This window comes from Somniosus microcephalus, chromosome 11, assembly GCF_052327205.1.
Source record: "Somniosus microcephalus isolate GS21.2 chromosome 11, FLI_Smic_1.0, whole genome shotgun sequence".
Classification (NCBI taxonomy): domain Eukaryota; kingdom Metazoa; phylum Chordata; class Chondrichthyes; order Squaliformes; family Somniosidae; genus Somniosus; species Somniosus microcephalus.
The window spans coordinates 42,711,521-42,731,772 of NC_140997.1; the positions used below are offsets into that span (position 1 = coordinate 42,711,521).

Consider the following 20,252-nt stretch of genomic DNA (forward strand, 5'->3'; position numbering starts at 1 on the left):
CCTTGCCACAGTACCGAAATGGCTCTCATCAAAGTCACAAATTGCATCCTTTGTGACTGACAAAGGTGAACTATCCCGCCTCGTCCTCCTTGACTTGTCTGCAGCCTTTGACACAGTCGACCACACCATCCTCCTCCAACGCAGAGAATCCCCCAAGGGCCTATCCTTGGCCCCCTCTTATTTCTCATCTACATGTTGCCCCTTGGCGACATCATCCGAAAACACAGCGCCAGTTTCCACATGTACGTTGACGACACCAGCTCTACCTCACTACTTCTTCTCTCAACCCCTCTACGGTCTCTAAATTGTCAGACTGCTTGTCCGACATACAGTTCTGGATGAGCAGAAACTTTCTCCAGTGAAATATTGGGTAGACCGAAGCCATTGTTTTCGGTCCCCGCCACAAACTCCGTTCCCTAGCCACTGACTCCATCCCTCTCCCTAACATCTGCCTGAGGCTGAACCACACTGTTTGCAACCTTGGTATCATATTTGACCCTCAAATGAGCTTCCGACCACACATCCGCAGCATAACTAAGAACGCCTATTTCCACCTCCGTAACATCGCCCGTCTCCGCCCTTGCCTCGGCTCATCCGCTGCTGAAACCCTTATCCATGCCTTTGTTATCTCCAGACTTGACTATTCCAACAGCCTCCCACATTCTACCCTACGCAAACTTGAGGTCATTCAAAACTCTGCTGCCTGTGTCCTAACTCGTACCAAGCCCCGTTCACCCATCACCCCTATGCTCACTGACCTACATTGGCTCCCGGTAAAGCAACGCCTCGATTTCAAAATTCTCATCCTTGTTTTCAAATCCCTCCATGGCCTCGCCCCTCCCTATCTCTAATCTCCTTCAACCCCACAACACGTCCCCAGAGATATCTGCGCTCCTCTAATTCTGCCGCCTTGATTATCCCTGATGATAATCGCTCAACCATTGATGGCCGTGCCTTCTGTTGCCTAGGCCCTAAGCTCTGGAATTCCCTGCCTAAACCTCTCCGCCTCGCTACCTCTCTTTCCTCCTTTAAGACGCTCCTTAAAACCAACCTCTTTGACCAAGCTTTTGGTCACCTGCCCTAATTTCTCCTTATGCGGCTCGGTGTCAAATTTGTTGTCTTATAATACTCCCGTGAAGCGCCTTGGGATGTTTTACTAAGTTAAAGGCGCTATATAAATACTAGTTGTTGATAAGATATCAGTGGCTGTAACAGAGAGAATGTCAAATTGTAGAAAAGCAAAATACTGCGGATGCTGGAAATCTGAAATAAAAACTGGAAATACTCAGCAGGTCATGCAACATCTGTGGAGAGAGGAACAGAGTATTTCCAGCATTTTCTGTTTTTATTTCAGATTTCCAGCATCCGCAGTATTTTGCTTTTCTACAGTTCTGACTAAGGGTCATCTACCTGGAAAAAGCTGAAGATCGAACAGGTTTTTAAGCAAGTGTAGGGGCAGGGAAAGGGGGGAGGGGAGGAAAGAACGAGGGAAGGTCTGTGATAGGATGGAAGGCAGGAGAGATTAAGGGACAAAAGGGATGATGGTGCAAGGCAAAAGGAGATGGTAATGGGGCAAGTTAAGAAACAAAAGATGGCTCTAGATGAGGTGTAAAAAAAAAAAGAATAGGGGCAGGGGTTATGGTCTGAAATTGTTGAACTCAATGTTGAGTCCAGAAGGCTGTAAAGTGCCTAATCGAAAGATGAGGTGCTGTTCCTCGAGCTTACGTTGAGCTTCATTGGAACAGTGTACGAGGCCAAGGACGGTGAGGTCTGAGTGGGAGTGGAGCGGAGAATTAAAGTGACAGGCGACCGGAAGCTCGGGGTCACCCTTACGGACAGAACGGAGGTGTTCCGCAAAGCGGTCACCCAATCTGCGTTTGGTCTCCCCAATGTAGAGGCGACCGCATCGTGAGCAACGAATACAGTATACTAAATTGCAAGAAGTACAAGTAAATCGCTGTTTCACCTGGAAGGAATGTGATGCGCTATCAATTACTCATAAAAGACTGAGAGTTAAGAGAGTAACTAAAGGCTTTTATTAACAAAAGAATGAAGGTCTGCCTCGAGTGGTCGACCGGTTCAGAATACAAAGGGGGCTGGGGAGCAGTCACCTTTATACTAGGACTTGTGGGAGGAGTCAGCCGAGGCATGTCCAGGCATGTACACAGTGGAATACAAACAGTGGTTTACCACATTCACCCCTTGTTTAAAATTGAGTCCGGCGGGGTGAAGTGTATTAAAAGTTAGTGTATTGGAGTCTCTCCGAAGGTCTTGTCTGCCGCTGTGATCGGCGTGGCGACGGCAGGGGTAGTGGAGCTTCCGGTGTCGAGTCCCGCGTGGGCTGTGGCACAGGCGTGTCGTCCTCGTAGGTGTCGAGCGGGTCGCTGGGCCCAGGCCTGCCGTCTGCTGGGGCTGGATATCGGATCGTGGGGGGGCGGGTGGTAGTGAGTAGTGGGTTACTGCGGCCCCCGAGGGTACAAGGTCTCTTATGGAGACTGTGTCCTCCCGCCCGTCCGGGTATGCAATGTAAGCATACTGGGGGTTGGCGTGGAGGAGGTCGACCCTCTCGACCAGGGGGTCCGTTTTATGGGTCCTCACGTGCCTTCTCAGTAGGACCGGCCCTGGGGACGTCAGCCATGGCGGTAGCGATGTCCCCGATGTGGACTTCCTTGGGAAGACAAACATTTTCTCATGAGGGGTGGCGTTAGTGGCAGTGCAGAGCAGTGACCGAATAGAGTGGAGCGCATCGGGGAGCACATCCTGCCAGCGGGAGGTTGGAAGGCCCCTAGACTTTAAGGCTAGCAGGGCGGCCTTCCAAACTGTCGCATTTTCTCTTTCCACCTGTCCGTTCCCCCGGGGGTTGTAACTGGTGGTCCTGCTTGTGGCAATACCCCTAGTTAGCAGGTACTGACGGAGTTCGTCGCTCATAAACGATGAGCCCCGGTCGCTATGGATATAGCTGGGGAAACCGAACAGGGTGAAGAGGTCGTTCAGACATTTAATGACCGTGGCACTGGTCATGTCCGGGCAGGGGATGGCGAACGGGAAACGGGAGTACTCATCAATAATATTGAGGAAGTACACATTGCGATCGGAGGAGGGGAGAGGCCCTTTAAAATCAACGCTCAGGCGCTCGAAGGGGCGAGTGGCTTTTATCAGGTGGGCCCTGTCTGGTCTATAAAAGTGCGGTTTGCACTCAGCGCAGACTTGGCAGTTCCTGGTCATGGTCCTGACCTCCTCAATAGAGTAAGGCAGGTTGCGGGCCTTGATGAAGTGGAAGAACCTGGTGACCCCCGGGTGGCAGAGGTCATTGTGGAGGGCCCGCAGTCTATCGATCTGCGCACTGGCGCAGGTGCCACGCGATAGCGCATCCGGGGGTTCATTGAGCTTCCCGGGCCGGTACAAGATCTCGTAATTGTAGGTGGAAAGTTCGATTCTCCACCTCAAGATCTTGTCATTTTTGATTTTGCCCCTCTGCTTGTTGTTAAACATGAAAGCAACTGAACGTTGGTCAGTGAGCAGGGTAAATCGTTTTCCGGCCAGGTAGTGCCTCCAATGACGCACAGCCTCCACAATCGCCTGGGCCTCCTTCTCAACAGCGGAGTGTCTGGTCTCCGGGCCTTGGAGGGTTCGTGAAAAGAAGGCCACGGGTCTCCCCGCCTGATTGAGGGTAGCGGCCAGGGCAAAGTCGGACGCGTCGCTTTCCACCTGGAAGGGGATGGATTCGTCCACTGCGTGCATGGTGGCTTTGGCAATGTCTTCCTTGATACGGTGGAAGGCTAAGCGGGCCTCTGCCGTCAAGGGAAAAAGAGGTGGACTTGATCAGCGGATGGGCCTTGTCCGCACAGTAGGGGACCCACTGGGCATAATAGGAGAAAAACCCTAGGCACCTCTTCAGGGCCTTGAGGCAGTGGGGCAGTGGGAGTTCCATAAGAGGACGCATCCGGTCGGGGTCGGGGCCGATGACTCCGTGTTCCACAACACAGCCAAGGATGGCGAGGCGGTTTGTGCGGAATATGCACTTCTCCTTGTTATATGTCAGGTTCAGGAGTTGGGCGGTGCGGAGGAATTTTTCGAGGTTTGCGTCATGGTCCTGCAAGTCACGGCCGCAGATGGTCACATTGTCCAGATATGGGAAAGTGGCCTGCAACGCATTTTGATCTACCATCCAGTCCATCTCCCTTTGGAAGACGCCAAAGGGAACCCTAAGGAAGTGATAGAGGCGGCCGTTTGCCTCAAAGGCAGTATACTGGCGGTCCTCAGGGCGGATAGGGAGCTGGTGGTACGCTGATTTCAGGTCAATGGTCGAGAAGACGCGGTACTGCGCGATCTGGTTGACCATATCAGCTATGCGGGGGAGTGGGTAGGCGTCCAGCAGGGTGTAGCGATTTATTGTCTGGCTGTAGTCGATGACCAGGCGCTGCTTCTCGCCGGTCTTAACGACCACAACCTGGGCTCGCCAGGGGCTGGTGCTGCCCTCAATAATCCCTTCCTTCAGGAGCCGCTCCACTTCGGTTTTAATGAAAACCCTGTCCCCGGCACTGTATCGCCTGCTCTTTGTGGCGATGGGCTTACAGTCGGGGGTGAGGTTAGCAAACAGTGGTGGGGGGGTGACTCTGAGTGTGGAGAGGTTGCACCTGGTGCGCGGCGGGCAATTTGGGAGCTGCTGGCTGCGGACTGTGAGTGGGGGTAGGGTCCACCGTACGCCATCGTAACACTTTTAAGGTGGCACTGAAAATCTAACCCCAGCAGGACGGCAGCGCAGAGGTCGGGCAGGACCAGAAGTTTAAAATGATCGTACACGGTCCCGTCTACTACGAGTGTCACTACGCAGTAGCCGCCAATGTCCGCCGACTGGGACTCTGAGGCCATAGAAATCCGCTGGTGCGCAGGCAGGACTGGGAGAGAGCAACGCCGCACCGTGTCGGGGTGGATGAAGCTCTCCGTGCTCCCAGAGTCAAAAAGGCAGATTGTATCGTGGCCATTTACCTTAATGTCCATTGTGGAGCTGGCCAGCTGGTGCGGTCTCGCTTGGTCCAGTGTAACGGATGCCAGCGTAGGGGTCGGTGTGTCACTGCGGGTATCAGATGAGGCGGTGTTGGGGGCCTGCTGCGTTCCGGCTGTCGTCCAAGATGGCGGCGTCCATGATCCCCATGTGGCTGGAGGCGTCCAAAATGGCTGCTGTACCGGTGGTTCGCACATGGCCGGGGAGGCCCAAGATGGCGGCCCGCATGGCCCACACGCGGCGCTGCTGGGGTTCGGGGTGGCTTTGGCCCTGCAGACGTTAGCGTAGTGTCCCTTCTTCCCGCAGCCCGAGCAGATCGCGTTTTTCGCCGGGCAGCGCGCTCTGGGGTGTTTTGCCTGGCCACAGAAGTAGCATTTCTGGCCTTGGGGCACTGCTGTCTGGCCTTGGGACACTGCTGCGGTAGTTGGGCCGTGGCTGGGGTGGCACGGCGCTATGAGGCGGTCCTACCGTGTCCCAGGCTGTCATTCCCCGCGGCGTCCACGGTGCAGAGGAGTAGGCATCCATGCCCCGGTAGGCTGCATCCAATGATAGTGCGAGTTCAGAGACCTTGTTGAGGTCGAGGTCACTCTGCTCCAACAGTCGCTGTCGGGTGTAATTGGATCTGTGGCCCGCTACAAAAGCGTCCCGGATAAGTTCCTCTGTGTACACGGCGGCCTTTACATCCTTACAACCACAGGCCCGGCCAAGCACAGACAGTGCCTGAAGGTATTCCACGGTCGATTCCCCAGGTTGTTGTTTACGACTCCCCAGAAGGTGCCTGGCGTACACTTCTTTCACTGGGCGCGTGTACTGGTCCTTGAGGAGCTTGATAGCGTCCGCGTACGAGGTCGCGTCTTGGATGACCGAGTACACTCGGTGGTTCACTTTGGAGGTCAGGACATCCAGTTTGTCCTCGTCCGATTTGATTGCTGCGGAGGCGGTCAGGAATTTTTCGAAACACTTAAGCCAGTGAGTAAACTTGGTGGATGAGTCCGCCTCCCGATGATCTAAGTCCAGGCATGCTGGTGTGAGGATCTTCTCCATTATAAAAATTTTGTTAATAAAATTGATGCGCTATCAATTACTCATAAAAGACTGAGAGTTAAGAGAGTAACTAAAGGCTTTTATTAACAAAAGAATGAAGGTCTGCCTCGAGTGGTCGACCGGTCCAGAATACAAAGGGGGCTGGGGAGCAGTCACCTTTATACTAGGACTTGTGGGAGGAGTCAGCCGAGGCATGTCCAGGCATGTACACAGTGGAATACAAACAGTGGTTTACCACAGAGTGTTTGGGGCCCTGGACAATGGGAAGAGTGGAGGTAAAAGGGCATGTGTTGCATCTCCTGCGCTTGCACGGGAAGGTGCCAGGGGAAGGGGTGTTGGGGGTGATAGAGGAGTGGACCAGGGTGTTGCGGAGGGAGCGGTCCCTTCGGAATGCTGGGAGGGGAAGATGTGTTTGGTGTTGGGATCACGCTGGTTTTGGCCGAAATGGCGGAGGATGATCAGTTGAATGTGGAGGCTGGTGGGGTGAAAGGTGAGGACAAGGGGAACCCTATCCTGGTTCCAGGAGGGAGGGGGAAGGGGTGAGAGCAGAAGTGCGGGAAATAGAACGAACACGGTCAAGGGCCATGTCAACCACAGTAGAGGGGAATCCTCGGTTGAGGAAAAAGGAAGACATGTTTGAAGCACTGTTATGGAAGGTGGCATTGTCAGAGCAGATGCAGCGGAGACGGAGAAACTGGGATAATGGAATAGAGTCCTTACAGGAAGCGGGGTGGGAGGAAGTGTAGTCCAGGTACCTGGGAGTCAGTGGGCTTGTAGTGAATGTTTGTCAAGAGCCTATCCCCAGAGATGTAGACAGAGAAGTCGAGGAAGGGAAGAGCCTGAGATGGACCATGTGAAGGTGAGGGAAAGGTGGAAATTGGAAGCAAAGTGAATGAAATTTTCTAGTTCAGGGCGAGAGCAGGAAACGGCACCGATAGTCATCAATGTACCGGAAAAATAGATGAGGGAGGGGACCTGAGTAGGACTGGAACAAAGAATGTTCCACATATCCCACGAAAAGGCAGGCATAGCTGGGACCCATGCGGGTTCCCATAGCAACACCTTTAATTTGGAAGAAGTGAGTGGAGTCAAAGCTGAAATTGTTCAATGTGAGAACAAGTTCAGCGAGGCGAAGGAGGGTGGTGGTGGTGGAAGGGGACTGGTTGGGCCTCTGTTCAAGGAAGAGCGCCCTCAGGCCATCCTGGTGGGGGGTGGAGGTGTCGAGGGATTAGACGTCTATAGTGAAAAGGAGATGGTTGGGGCCAGGAAACTGGAAATTGTTAGTGACAGAGGGCATCGGAAGAGTCGCGGATGTAGGTGGGAAGAGACTGGACAAGGGGAGAAAGAATAGTCGAGATGGGAAGAGATAAGTTCCGTGAGGCAAGAACAGGCTGAAACGATGGGTCTACCGGGCAGTCCTGTTTGTGGATCTTGGGAAGGAGGTAGAAGCAGGCTGTGCAGGGTTGGGGAATTATGAGGTTGGCAGCCGGGGAGGGAAGATCTCCAGAGGAGATGAGGTCAGTGACGGTCTTGGAAACGGTGGCTTGATGTTCGGTAGTGGGGTCACGGTCCAGGCGGAGGTAGGAGGAGGTGTCGGAGAGTTGGCGTTCAGTCTCCGCTAGGTAGAGGTCGGTTCACCAAACAACAACAGCACCAGCCTTGTCAGCAGGTTTAATGACGGAGTTGGATCTGAGAGAATGGAGTGCTGCAAGTTCAAAGGGAGGTAGGTTGGAGTGAGTGAGGGGAGCAGAGAAATGGAGACGGCTGATGTCACGCCGGCAGTTTGCAATGAAAAGATCTAGAGCAGTTAAGAGGCCAGAGGGAGGGGTCCAGGTAGAACGAGAATTCTGAAAACTGGAGAAAGGGTCAGCTGTGCGGGGGAGAGACTCTTGGCCAAAGAAGTGGGCACGGAGACAAAGGCGGCGGAAAAAGAGCTCAGCATCGTGCCGAGCTCGAAATTCATTGAGATGTGGGCGTAAGAGGATGAAGCTCAGGCCTTTGCTAAGGACTGATCGTTGAAGGTCAGAGGGGATAGTGAAAACACAGCAGGGGGTGAGATTGGAAGAAGTAATGGGGTCAGAGGAAAGTGAAGGGGAAGAAGGTTCCGGAGGGGTGTTGGTATCCAAGAGTTGCTGAAGCTTGCGATCCTTGACACCTGAAAAGAAGAAAAAAAAGTTTTTTGTTAAAGCGCCAGATGAGGCAAAGAATGAAATGGAACTGCGGACCAGGACAGCTTTGAGATAGAGTCAGTGTTGCTGAAGAGAGAGGTCGAGAGTGTTCATGTGGCGGTGCTTGGCATTCAGCGTGGCTCTCAGGATACGGCGAGAGCAGTGGTTCGAGGAACTCTGAATATCTTGGAGATATCTGTAGTCCTGGGTGAATTCAAAACATGAGGGGTGGAATTTCAGTCAAATTGTAGAGTTGCTTTAGGCATCTGTTAAATTGAAGTCTTGTGTTTGTTAACTCTCCAGCGAATACTAAAGTTATTGAGTAAAAAGGTTACAGCAAAATCCCCTTTTAATTTGTGTCTGTAATAGTTGTTAAGAAAAATTTTGCAGTTACTGTAATGTAAGGCTAGGTTTGATTAGGTTCCTGCACAACTTGTTAAATAAATGCGTAAGTGAGTCGAGACCGGGATGCATGTTCTGGGTTTTTTTTGCTTTAGAAAGGGTGAGTTTGAATTATTAAACCAGAATTGTTTAGCGTTTTTGAGAAGTTGCAGTAAATGAGCAAAATTTCTGGAAATTTACATTGATTAAAGGCAATGCAGTAGGTTGAAAAAGTATTTTTGTGAGGGGGCTATTTAAATTAGGCTATTCGAAAGCTTAGCAGAGCACTAAAATGTGAAGTGTACAGGAATTTGTTAGAAACCCCTCAGAAATAATTCATTTTTACATTTCTGTCCTTGCTTTAGGTTTCCGAAAGGGGCTCATGTAGAAACCTTGGAGAATGAAAAGGTAATGACTTGAACATCGGATGGAAGCAGTTGGAATGTTAATATTATTGCCTATGGCCAAAGGAAAAGCACGTGACTAAGTAGATTTTGGCAACTTTGTGATGGATGGTATGTGTAGGTTCAATATATTAAAGGAGCAGGAAAAGTCTTATCGGCTGTAAAATATTTGAAAAGTCGTCTCTTGTTTTGAATTGTATTATGGAATACTGGGATTTTTGTCTTGCCAATTATGCGCCCTCTCCTCTCCTTCAGGAACAACTCCTTGCAGTTTATAATTCCAGGGGCTAGTTGTCTTCTGTTCCCTTGCCCAAGTGGCCTTTTTTATGCTTGACTGTGAGCATTGGCAAGCTATTTGATTTGTAGGGGCATTGTAGCACGTTGTCCAGGGATCACTGGAGAGCGATTGGAAGTTGGAACTGTGGCTATGTTTGTTTCCCCTCACCACCTGCCCCTCATGTCGCACCCCTGTACCATGTTTCTTTTAAGTATCAGTTTCATTTAGTTGCTCCTTTTTGGATGAGCCTTTCAGCATTACCAAGTCACCTGTGGGCAGGAGTTTTGCCTCTGCTAGTTTCTAATCTAAAGGCTCGCCATAACGGTAGTTTTGAGTGCAGTCTTGACATGCCTGCCACTTGTATTTTTTGATTTCAGTCAAAAGTATGAAACCCAAGGTGGCTGCAGCACAGGTATCTGTTGTGCCTCAGGCTATCTTGTGCTCCGTCATCCCAGTTATCATAATTTTTGCTGCAGTTTCTTTGTGGAAACCTCCATGCATCTAGACTTTTTCCTTGACTCTTGATGTGGATTTGGTCATTACTTCGTGATTAGACGTGGTCACCGTCATTTGATGGAAATACTAGGGATCCAAAAACTTCCCATAGGGGAAAAAATGACTTGGGATCAGTTGTTGTGATTTAAGGTGAGCACAACGGTTGAAGGACAAAGACAAAATCTTTTTTAGCATTATACTTTGCCTTTATTAGGCTGACGATTGATGAGAGAAAATGCAACTATTTGGCCTCTTGATAGGACTTGATATCAGTTTGACTTAATGGATGGCACGCTCACCTCTGGCTCAGAAGGTGAGAGTCCCACATCAGAACTTGACACCATAATGTAAGGTGGCGTTCCAGTACATAGTGAATACCTCTACTGCATTGTCAGTGATGCTGTCCTACAGATGAGATGATAAGCTGAGGTCCTGACTGCCTGTTTACACATGAAAATTTTACAGCACTATTTGAAGAGTTCTCCTGGCCAACCGACCTCTCTCCAAAAAAAAAAAAAAAAAAAAAAAAAACCCTGATCATTCATCATCTCGCTATCTGTAGGGCATTGCTGGTATTGAATAGCTTCCCCATTTGACATACAATTAATTGTGTGATTATGCTTTTGAGATGTTTCAATGATCTAGTAAGGTGCTATATAAATGCAAGTGTTCTTTTAATATTAAGGAAAAGCAAGTTAATGGTAAAATAGCTTGCATATTATCTTACAGAAAGAGAGGTATATTGTGGTCAGTAAGCTGGATGACGATGAGCGGAGAAGAAGAGAAGAACAAAAACGAGCAAAAGAACAGGTAATGGTGCACATGTATATTCCAAACTTATTAATACTTTAGTGTGTTTCCTCAAAAATATTCATGCAGAACCTGGTGCAGTGGACTGGGTTGAAAAAGGTAAATGATGCATTTTTGAAAGAGCTGCAGCTTTCCACAGTGTAGAGATTGGAAAACCTTTTACATGCCTTATGGTGCTTTGGGAGAAGGTACAATTTAAGCCACCTTTAATTAAAAATAAGTAATGAAAGGACAAATCTGGTTCTGCTTCCAAAAATGCTTTAGGGCATAGGAGTCATGCTGAGTAGTTTAGTTATTGCATTTCTAATCCCATTTCTGCAGTTAGCAAAATTAGCTGTATCTGATTGAAGCGACAATCTTTGCATTTTGGATAATATTTTGGGTACTAAAGTGACCTACTTTGTGGTAAAATGCAGTGTGTTGAATTTTAATTTTGTATTAACAGGATCTCTGACTGTTCAGAAACGTGACAGCTGTTTTGATTTTTTTAAAGTTCTATAATGGGTAGCAGGGAGTGATTACAAAGTTGTAATCTAATGTCAGATGTTCTAAACCACAAGAGTTTTTATACCAGTGAAATGAGCACCAAAAGTCAATCAGTCTTGATATGAGATGACTGCCACCTATATTCATTTAATACAAGTCCATTTGTAAAAATTATTAACGATTGCTTTGCCCTGTGAGAAAGTGTTATTAATTTTGGGAACTGTGGCCAGGTTTCAGCCAGTGATCTTTTCTATATAAAAAAAAAAAAAATTGTGCATGGGCAATTTGTAATAGATATTTCCCTCAGTACTTTATGATACAGTGGATTAGAACACTGCAATTATGGATTCTGGGTTCAAACCAAACTCTTAATTGAGAAGATGAAAGCTTTACTTCTGATTGATTTGAGTTTTATGCAAAATGAATTTGAGTCTCCTAATGCTGCAATTCTACCATTGGTGTGGCACACATGCTGTTCCTGCCAGGGAAGGTTTGCACCATCAGAAATGGTGGTTTCAGGTGGTACTCCAGCCAGTGGTGTGTTTTTTTAAGTCACTGGTTTATTTGGACCACTTTCGTCAATTGGGTGACTACCACTGCAACATCCAAAGTCCAAAATAAATTTCTGTGCACAATTGCTTTAATGTTATAGCGGATACTGTAGAAACCAGAAGCTGCTATTGAATGTTTTTTGTTGGCCTGTAAGACCAAATTCTTCTTTTGAATCACTGCTCAGTTAATTATTCCTTTTAATGTGTGATTTCAAAGAACTGCTGCATATGAAGCGTTCTCTGAATCACATGATTTCTGCTTCCACTTGCAGGCAGTGGTGTAATGTAAAAGCAGGCAGAATATCACTGGGGTTTAAGTGGTGGCTAACATCAAAGTTGGCTAAAGGTAAAGGTTGTCCTTGGGTATCATCGTTTTTAGGGGGAAAAAACTAAGTTGAGGACCCCATTCTTTTTGTTTGACACAGTAAGTGATCGAAGGGTGTCAGAGGATCCTTTTCCATTTCACGGATTAGGTGGCTAAAACCTAATGAGATCAGGAGTGAAATCAGGAAGCACTTTTTCACGAAAAGGGTAGTGGAAATCTGGAACTTCCTGAAAGGCTGTGGATGCTAGGTTAATTGAAATCTTCACAACTGAGATTGATAGATTTTACTTGGGTAAGGGTATTGAGGGATATGGAAAAAGCAGGTAAGTTGAGTTGGGGTACAGATCAGCTATAACTAGTAGAACAGGCTCGAGTGGCTGAATGGCCCACTCCTGTTCCTATCAGGCCATCTCCATTCAGGATCAGATGCGTTCTTTTTGATTGTACTGCTCTTTGCTGCCCTCCTGAGCTTTCCACCTCCCTATTTTTTAAATTATTATTAATGTTTACCTGCTTATATAAGTGGGTACATTTTTTTTTGTTGCTTTTAACTATTAAACTAGTTTGTTATCTATCTCTTCCTTCATCGCCAGAATGAAATGAAGGTATAAACTGTCTATGTAGTTTACTTAATCCCAGCGGTCACATAGCTGCTTTCAGGTATCTATACAGAGTGTGCAAAGGGAAAGTTGGGTGGTTAGACATAGAACATAGAAAAATAGGAGCAGTAGTAGGCCATTCGGCCCTTCGAGCCTGCTCCGCCATTCAATATGATCATGGCTGATCCTCTATCTCAATACCATATTCCCGTTCTCTCCCCATACCCCTTGATGCCTTTTGTGTCTAAAAATCTATCTATCTCCTTCTTAAATATATTCAGTGACTTGGCCTCCACAGCCTTCTGTGGTAGAGAATTCCATAGGTTCACCACCCTCTGAGTGAAGAAATTTCTCCTCATCTCAGCCCTAAATGTCCTACCCCGTATCCTGAGACTGACCCCTCGTTCTAGACCCCCCAGCCAGGGGAAAATATCCTCCCTGCATCCAGTCTGCCTAGCCCTGTCAGAATTTTATATGTTTCAATGAGATCCCCCCCCTCATTCTTCTAAACTCCAGTGAATACAGGCCTAGTCAACCCAATCTCTCCTCATACGACAGTCTTGCCATCCCAGGAATCAGTCTGGTGAACCTTTGCTGCACTCCCTCTTAGGTAAGGAAACCAAAACTGCACACAGTACTCCAGGTGTGGTCTCATCAAGGCCCTGTATAACTGTAGTAAAATATCCTTGCTCCTGTACTCAAATCCTCTTGCAATGAAGGCCAACATACCATTTGCCTTCCTAACTGCTTGCTGCACCTGCATGTTTGCTTTCAGTGACTGGTGTACAAGGACACCCAGGTCCCTTTTGTACATCAGCATTTCCCAATCTATCACCATTTAAATAATACTCTACCTTTCTGTTTTTTCTACCGAAGTGGATAACTTCACATTTATCTACGTTACACTGCATCTGCCATGTATTTGCCCACTCACTCAACTTGTCTACATCGGTTTGAAGCCTCTTTGCATCCTCCTCACAACCCCACCTAGTTTTGTGTCGTCAGCAAACTTGGAAATATTACATTTGGTTCCCTCATCCAAATCATTGATATATATTGTGAATAGCTGGGGCCCAAGCACTGATCCCTGCGGTACCCCACTAGTCACCACCTGCCACCCCGAAAAAGACCCATTTATTCCTACTCTCTGTTAACCAATTTTCAATCCATGCCAGTAAGTTCTACTAAGATCTCAAAGGGTCAGTTACACCTTTGTCTACTGCCCCCCCCCTCAAAGAATGACTGTCACAAAGAGTGTCGTAAGTGAGTAATTTTCACCATACCTTGCCTAAACCTACAATAATGACAAGGCACTCCAAGGGCTCAACAGCGTTACTCCCAGAAGGTTCTAGATTCAGTCCCTGGTCTGTGCTGAGTTAGCTAATCTCCGATGTGATGACAAAATGAATGCTACATCTGTGCTCCTGGATTAGGAAGAGGAAAAGGATCCCAGTTTCCCATTCTTGATTGCTATTCACCAACTCTTGCTGAAAGTGTACAAAATCGGGCTCCGCTGGAATGACCCCGAGATCCAGTAGCCTTCCAGCACTCGCTGCCGAGACTCGCGCAGGATTAATGACTACTTGGGGTACAGTACTGGAAGGCGACCAGTGCCAGTGGAACCATGTCCCAACAAGGAGTCGAAGTCTTGAGGGGAGAAAACTCAGTGAGCAAAAGACATTAAAATTCAAATCAATTGTTGACCTTCTACAGTGTGTATGTTTCTGTTCATATAATGTGTCCATCTGTACTGAGTTTTTCCATAGTGTGATAAGTATATTTTACATTTTAATGGAGTTAACTGATTCATGTGTCTTAAGTCTTTATATTTATTTCTCAGTATTTCAGTTACTATTTAGTCTTAATCTATTTTACCATGTCTGATTTGCAGTTTAAAAAAAAAATTTGAAAATAGCACTTGGCATAACTGAGGGGAGAGCTCTTCAGAGAAACCAATTAAGAATGATTTAGGGCTGAAATTAAATGGATATGTATACTATAATGGTACAGATATTTTGAAAACTAGGCCTCGCCTTTACAATACCAACTGTCTTATTTGCAGGAAGAAATGAATGATGCTGTGGGGTTTTCCAAAGTAATATACGCCATTTCAAAATCGGTGAGTCGTTTTTTTAAAAATACAAATGAAAGGTGATTTCCAGGGTATTTTTACAATCCCATTTGGAACCCCCTCCATGCAAGATGCTAAGTTTAATTTTTTTTTAATTGCAACAATTTCCCTTTTGGCTGGCCTGTGATCCAGGGACACTGTAGCCATCGTTCCATTCTCATCTTCTGTGCCTCAAAAGACGCAAATACTGATCTTCCAAGTCCAGTGCCGTAAGTTCTGAGTGTACGATCCTGTGAGCAGTACTTTTAGTATTCTTCTCCGATGATAACTGACTTTTTTTCCAAATAAAGCCATGGTTTTCCGTCCCTGTGCATTATGGAAATATCTCTACCAAGGTCTCCAGTTTTGAGAAAAATCAAAAAGACATGCTATGTATATGTTCAAATAAAGGCGATCTTTCTCCTGAACTATCTTGCTATTTGTAAAGATGATAGTGCCACAGCAAATGGAAAATATTGTAGGATTACTGGCATTTGGGAGTTTGTGGTTTTAAATATATGCGTGTATGTGGCATTGCAGCATTTCCTGCCAAGTTGGAAGCATAGTTTGAGCACAGACATTTATGGAACAGATGGTAAAGCAGCACCTTGTTGACTACAAGTCCCTCTGAAAGAAATGCTGCATGGCATACAACTCGCACATTCATGTTCTGGGTTTCACTGGTCTAATAAATACCAGCATATTGGACGATTGGTTTCACTGGTCTAATAAATACCAGCATATTGGACGATTGGTTTCACTGGTCTAATAAATACCAGCATATTGGACGATTGGTTTCACTGGTCTAATAAATACCAGCATATTGGACGATAACTGAGATTTTGCCTTTTCTGTATAATCTTTATGTTGAGAAAAATAAGAGGCACACTAACCTGTAGAGCATTTGTGTTTTAACATAGAAACCTAGCCTCTGTTAGACACCACCGCAAAGGGCATATTTCTGATTCAAAGTACTCTTAACACGTGCCCTGTTCCAGCAGAAGTTGGTGTAGGAGGTGGACTGTGATTAGCTGTACTGCAGCATTGGGCTTAGTTTGGGCTTAGTTTAACATCAATGGCCTCATCCCAAATCCTGTCCAACTGCTGGCAGTGAAATCTCCCACAATGGTAGTTGTGTGTTGGTCTCTCGAGCTGCCAGCTGTTGTATAATATCAACTACTATCTGCACACTGTGTGGTGTATAGTTTTGTCTCTGTATAATTTATAGTGAGCCTCTAATATTGCTGATCAGATCCTGCAGTTGGTAAAACCCTTTTCAATCGGATTGTTACAAATTTTAAACCTGTTTTCAGCCAGCTTTCCCAATTCTTCCCCTGCCTCATCATGATAGTAATCCTCCACCTTGGGCATCTTATCCACTCTGCCTGGCTTCTGTTCTCCCCCAGAATCTTTCCCCCTCCTCCCCTACCTTGAGTGCCCCAGATCTGCTCCCCTGCTTCCCTACCATCTTTTCCCCACCCTCTGCTCCTGTCCCTTGATTGTGGCTGAGAGCCTTTGGCCCAAAAGACTCTCATAGAATCTTACAGCACAGGAGGCTATTCGGCCCGTCGTGCTGTCCAATTCAGTCCCACACCTCAGCTTTCTCCCTCTAACCCTGCCAATTAGTTCCCTTCAAAATACATGTTCAGATTCCTTTTGAAAGTTATTGTGGAATCTGATTCTACCACCATTTTCAGGTAGTGTGTTCCAGATCTTCTTAACCCTCTGCATGAAATAATTTCTTCTCATTTCCTCTCTAGTGCTTTTGTCAATTATTTTAAACCTATGCCCTCTGGTTACCGAACCACTTGCCAGAGGAAACCGTTTCTCCTTATTTGCTCTCTCATAATTTTGAACACCTCTATTAGGTCTTCCCCTTAACCTCTGCTCTAAGGGATACAACCCCAGCTTCTCCAATCCCTCAACAGAACTGAAGTCTCTCATATTATCCTGATAAACCTCCCCTGTACCCTCTCCAAGGCCATGACATCCTTCCTAAAGTATGGTGCCCTCTCTGGTCCAAAATATGAGGAACACAAGCTACTCTAAAGGACATCTTGTTTCGTTACTCCTTTGCCACTTTGTAAGAGTGCAAGTTGGTTGTATATTGCTCAGAGCACGAGTTTATTGATGTTGATCTTTGAGCTTGTGTCTTTTTTTTGTATTGCTTTGCTGATTTGCAAGTACTGGGTCCATATGATGCAAGTGAAAACACATCATCAAAATGATGTATTAGAAGTCTTTCCCCTCACAAAGAATCGTCTTCTGCCATGACGTTTTCTGTGTGACATCTAGACAATTGAGCCAAGCTGAAAAACAAGTGAATCAGAGCATTCTCAACCATTTTCAACTGGTATCCTTTAGTCTGTTGGTCTGATTTTTATTTTATTTATCTATCCTATCTATCTATCTGTCCTAGTGACCCACCCACCCACCACGCAGCAGCAGCACTGTTTGCACGAGTCTACAGGCCATTTGGTCTATGCCAGCGTTTATGCTCCACAGGACCCTCCTCCCACCCCTCTTCATCTAACCCTATCCGCATAACCTTCTATTCCTTTCTCGTGTGCTTATCTAGCTTCCCCTTAAAAGCATCTATGCTATTTGCTTCAACTACTCTGTGGTAGCAAGTTCCACATTCTAACCACTCTTTGGGTAAAGATCTTCTTTCTGAATTCCCTATTGGCTTTATTAGTATTATTTATATTTATGGCCTCTAGTTTTGGTCTCCCCCATAAGTGGAAACATTTTCTTCACATCTACCATAGCAAACCCTTTCATTATCTTAACGACCTCTATCAGGTCATCCTGTAGCAAAGAGCCCCAGCCTGTTTGGTCTTTCCTAATTGTTATAACCTCTTGGTTCTGGTATTCTTCTGAATCTTTTTTGCACTTTCTCCAATGCCTCTATCCTTTCTATAACATGGAGACCAGAACAGTGCACAGTACTCCCAAGTTTTTAAAAAATTCATTTATGGGATGTGGGCATCGCTGGCAAGGCCAACATTTATTGCCCATCCCTAATTGCCCTTGAGGAGGTGGTGGTGAGCCGCCTTCTTGAACCGCTGCAGTCCGTGTGGTGAAGGTACTCTCACAGTGCTGTTAGGGAGGGAGTTCCAGGAGTTTGACCCAGCGACGATGAAGGATCGGCGATATACTTCTAAGTCAGGATGGTGTGTGACTTGGAGGGGAACTTGGAGGTGGTGGTATTCCCATGCGCCTGCTGCCCTTGTCCTTCTCGGTGGAAGAGGTCGTGGGTTTGGGAGGTGCTGTCGAAGAAGCCTTGGCGAGTTGCTGCAGTGCATCTTGTAGATGGTACACACTGCAGCCACGGTACGCTGGTGGTGGAGGGAGTGAATGTTTAAGGTGGTGGATGGGGTGCCAATCAAGCGGGCTGCTTTGTCCTGGATGGTGTCGAGCTTCTTCAGTGTTGTTGGAGCTGCACTCATCCAGGCAAGTGGAGAGTATTCCATCACACTCCTTACTTGTGCTTTGTAGATGGTAGAAAGGCTTTGGGGAGTCAGGAGGTGAGACACTCACTGCAGAATACCTAGCCTCTGACCTGCTCTTGTTGCTACAGTATTTATGTGGCTGGTCCAGTTAAGTTTCTGGTCAATGGTGACCCCCAGGATGTTGATGGTGGGGGATTCGGCGATGGTAATGCCATTGAATGTCAAGGGGCGGTGGTTAGACACTCGCTTGTTGGAGATAGTCATTGCCTGGCACTTCTGTGGTGCGAAGTGTGATTGTATGTAGTATGGAGTCATACAGACTAGGAATGGTCCAGGTTCAATCCCTTATCAGCGAAGAGGTCAGCACAGATTTGAGCTGGGGTGGCATTGGAGGCACTCCAATTGGCTTCAGAGTTATTTGCCTAGGATTCCTTCTGATTGCTATTCATTGACACTGTACATGTGTGCATGCATGTCCGGTGTCAAATTTGGTCTTGGTTGTGATGACCTCAGCAGGTGAATACCCTGCCAATACTTCCTGTCTAACCTCATGCACCAAAGGGCGACCAGTATGTACCAGCACTCACCATCTCTGGCACAGAAAAAAAAAAACCCTGATATTTCGCTATCTTGAAAACATACTTAAAAGATCTATTATTGGGATTTTTTTCCCCCCAGTGCAACTCATTGGTAATTTTCGGGTTAGTCAACAGATGTCCTCCAGTTCTATTTGCAGAATTTCTCCCCAACCCCATGAAGTTTTGAGTTTATTAACTTGAGAGTGAACACACTGCCAAATGTAGGAGAGGCTCATCTACTGCAGAACATTGGCGGAGTTGAAATCTACATGTCCACTGTGTCTGCATACTGCATTTTTATTAAAACTGAGGGAGACACAAACTCTGAGGAATGACATTGGGCAGTGCACAGTATTTTTAGTGCATATTGCCAAAGTTCCCCTTTAAACTACAAGGTAACATTATCTTTAGAAAAATCAAAAACTACATTTCCGCCACCCCCCAGCAGAAACTTGACATGATATGGGGAGGCCTGGCAGATAAAAGATGTTGTTGAAGGGACTGTATTGTAATCGTGTGCAGTGCAATTTGAGTACAACAGGCCATAAATTGTTTTTCTTTCTAAAAGTAGTAATATTTTTTTTTCAGGGTAAACTGGTTGTGGGACATAACATGCTGCTTGATGTCATGCATACAATTCATCAGTTCTTCTGCCCATTACCAGATGTATGTATTTACCCACTTGGTTTTATAATGGTTCACTGTAGGGCTCGGTTAGAAGTGTTTGCGAAGCTTGAATAATATTTTGTGACGCTCTGAAGGTGGTTGTCACAAAAATATTCATATTTAGTATGCTTACTGCTATGAATTGTTTTGTGGAAAGTTATAGAAGAGAGAGCAGAAAGAGGTTAGAAGGTTCAGATCCTTTTTCTTGGGTATCTGGGCACAGGCTGCGTGCTCTTTCCAGGAAAGAAAGAAAGCAAGACTTGCATTTATATACAGGAAACTTTCTGGTATCCGGCACGGACGGGACCGACGTGTCGCCGGTTCATCAACAATTCCGTATAACCGAACGCTATAGTTAAAACATACGGAGCTTCTGAGCTCCGTATCTAGCAACAAACCCTGTAGCTTAGCAACAGCTTCAGTTAGACGCTTGCACAGCCAGAATGAGTTTTTAAAAAAAAAGTAACTAAAAGTAAAAAAAGTTACCTGAACCGACTCCTGAATTTTGCCGGTTAACTGACATTTCCGGTTATTAAGTGGCCGGTTAATCGAAAGTTTCCTGTAGCGCCTTTCACAACCACCGGACATCTCCAAGCGCTTTACAGCCAATGAAGTACTTTTTGAAGTGGAGCCACTCTTGTAATGTGATAAAGTCTATCAATCCCCCCTTGAGCCTGCTGCTGAAGGGTGGGGGGAAGTGTTGCATGAGAGCACAGTGGTGATGACTCTTGTCCCAATTTCTCAACCCCTGCTTCCTCCACTGCCACAGTGAGGAAGGGTTTGTCCTCTGAATTGTAGCACCTCCTCACAGCAAAGAGGCAGAGAGCAAAAGCTTAGCTGTGCGGGAGAGTAAGGCTAATCCAGCACATAAATGTGCTGGAACATAAAGATTTCAACAGCT

At 46.6% G+C, this 20,252-nt stretch overlaps 1 protein-coding gene across 5 annotated transcripts in view; it reads left to right on the forward strand.

The window, feature by feature from the left end:
- Positions 1–20,252, forward strand: part of parn (poly(A)-specific ribonuclease (deadenylation nuclease)) — a 134,515-nt gene that overhangs the window by 30,760 nt on the left and 83,503 nt on the right. For all 5 annotated transcript variants that reach the window (XM_086000553.1, XM_086000556.1, XM_086000552.1 and 2 more), the window contains exons 10-13: positions 8,964–9,006; positions 10,504–10,584; positions 14,608–14,664; positions 19,274–19,351. In XM_086000553.1, the coding sequence (XP_085856679.1) occupies positions 8,964–9,006; positions 10,504–10,584; positions 14,608–14,664; positions 19,274–19,351 (259 nt within the window). The remainder of the gene's footprint in view (positions 1–8,963; positions 9,007–10,503; positions 10,585–14,607; positions 14,665–19,273; positions 19,352–20,252) is intronic.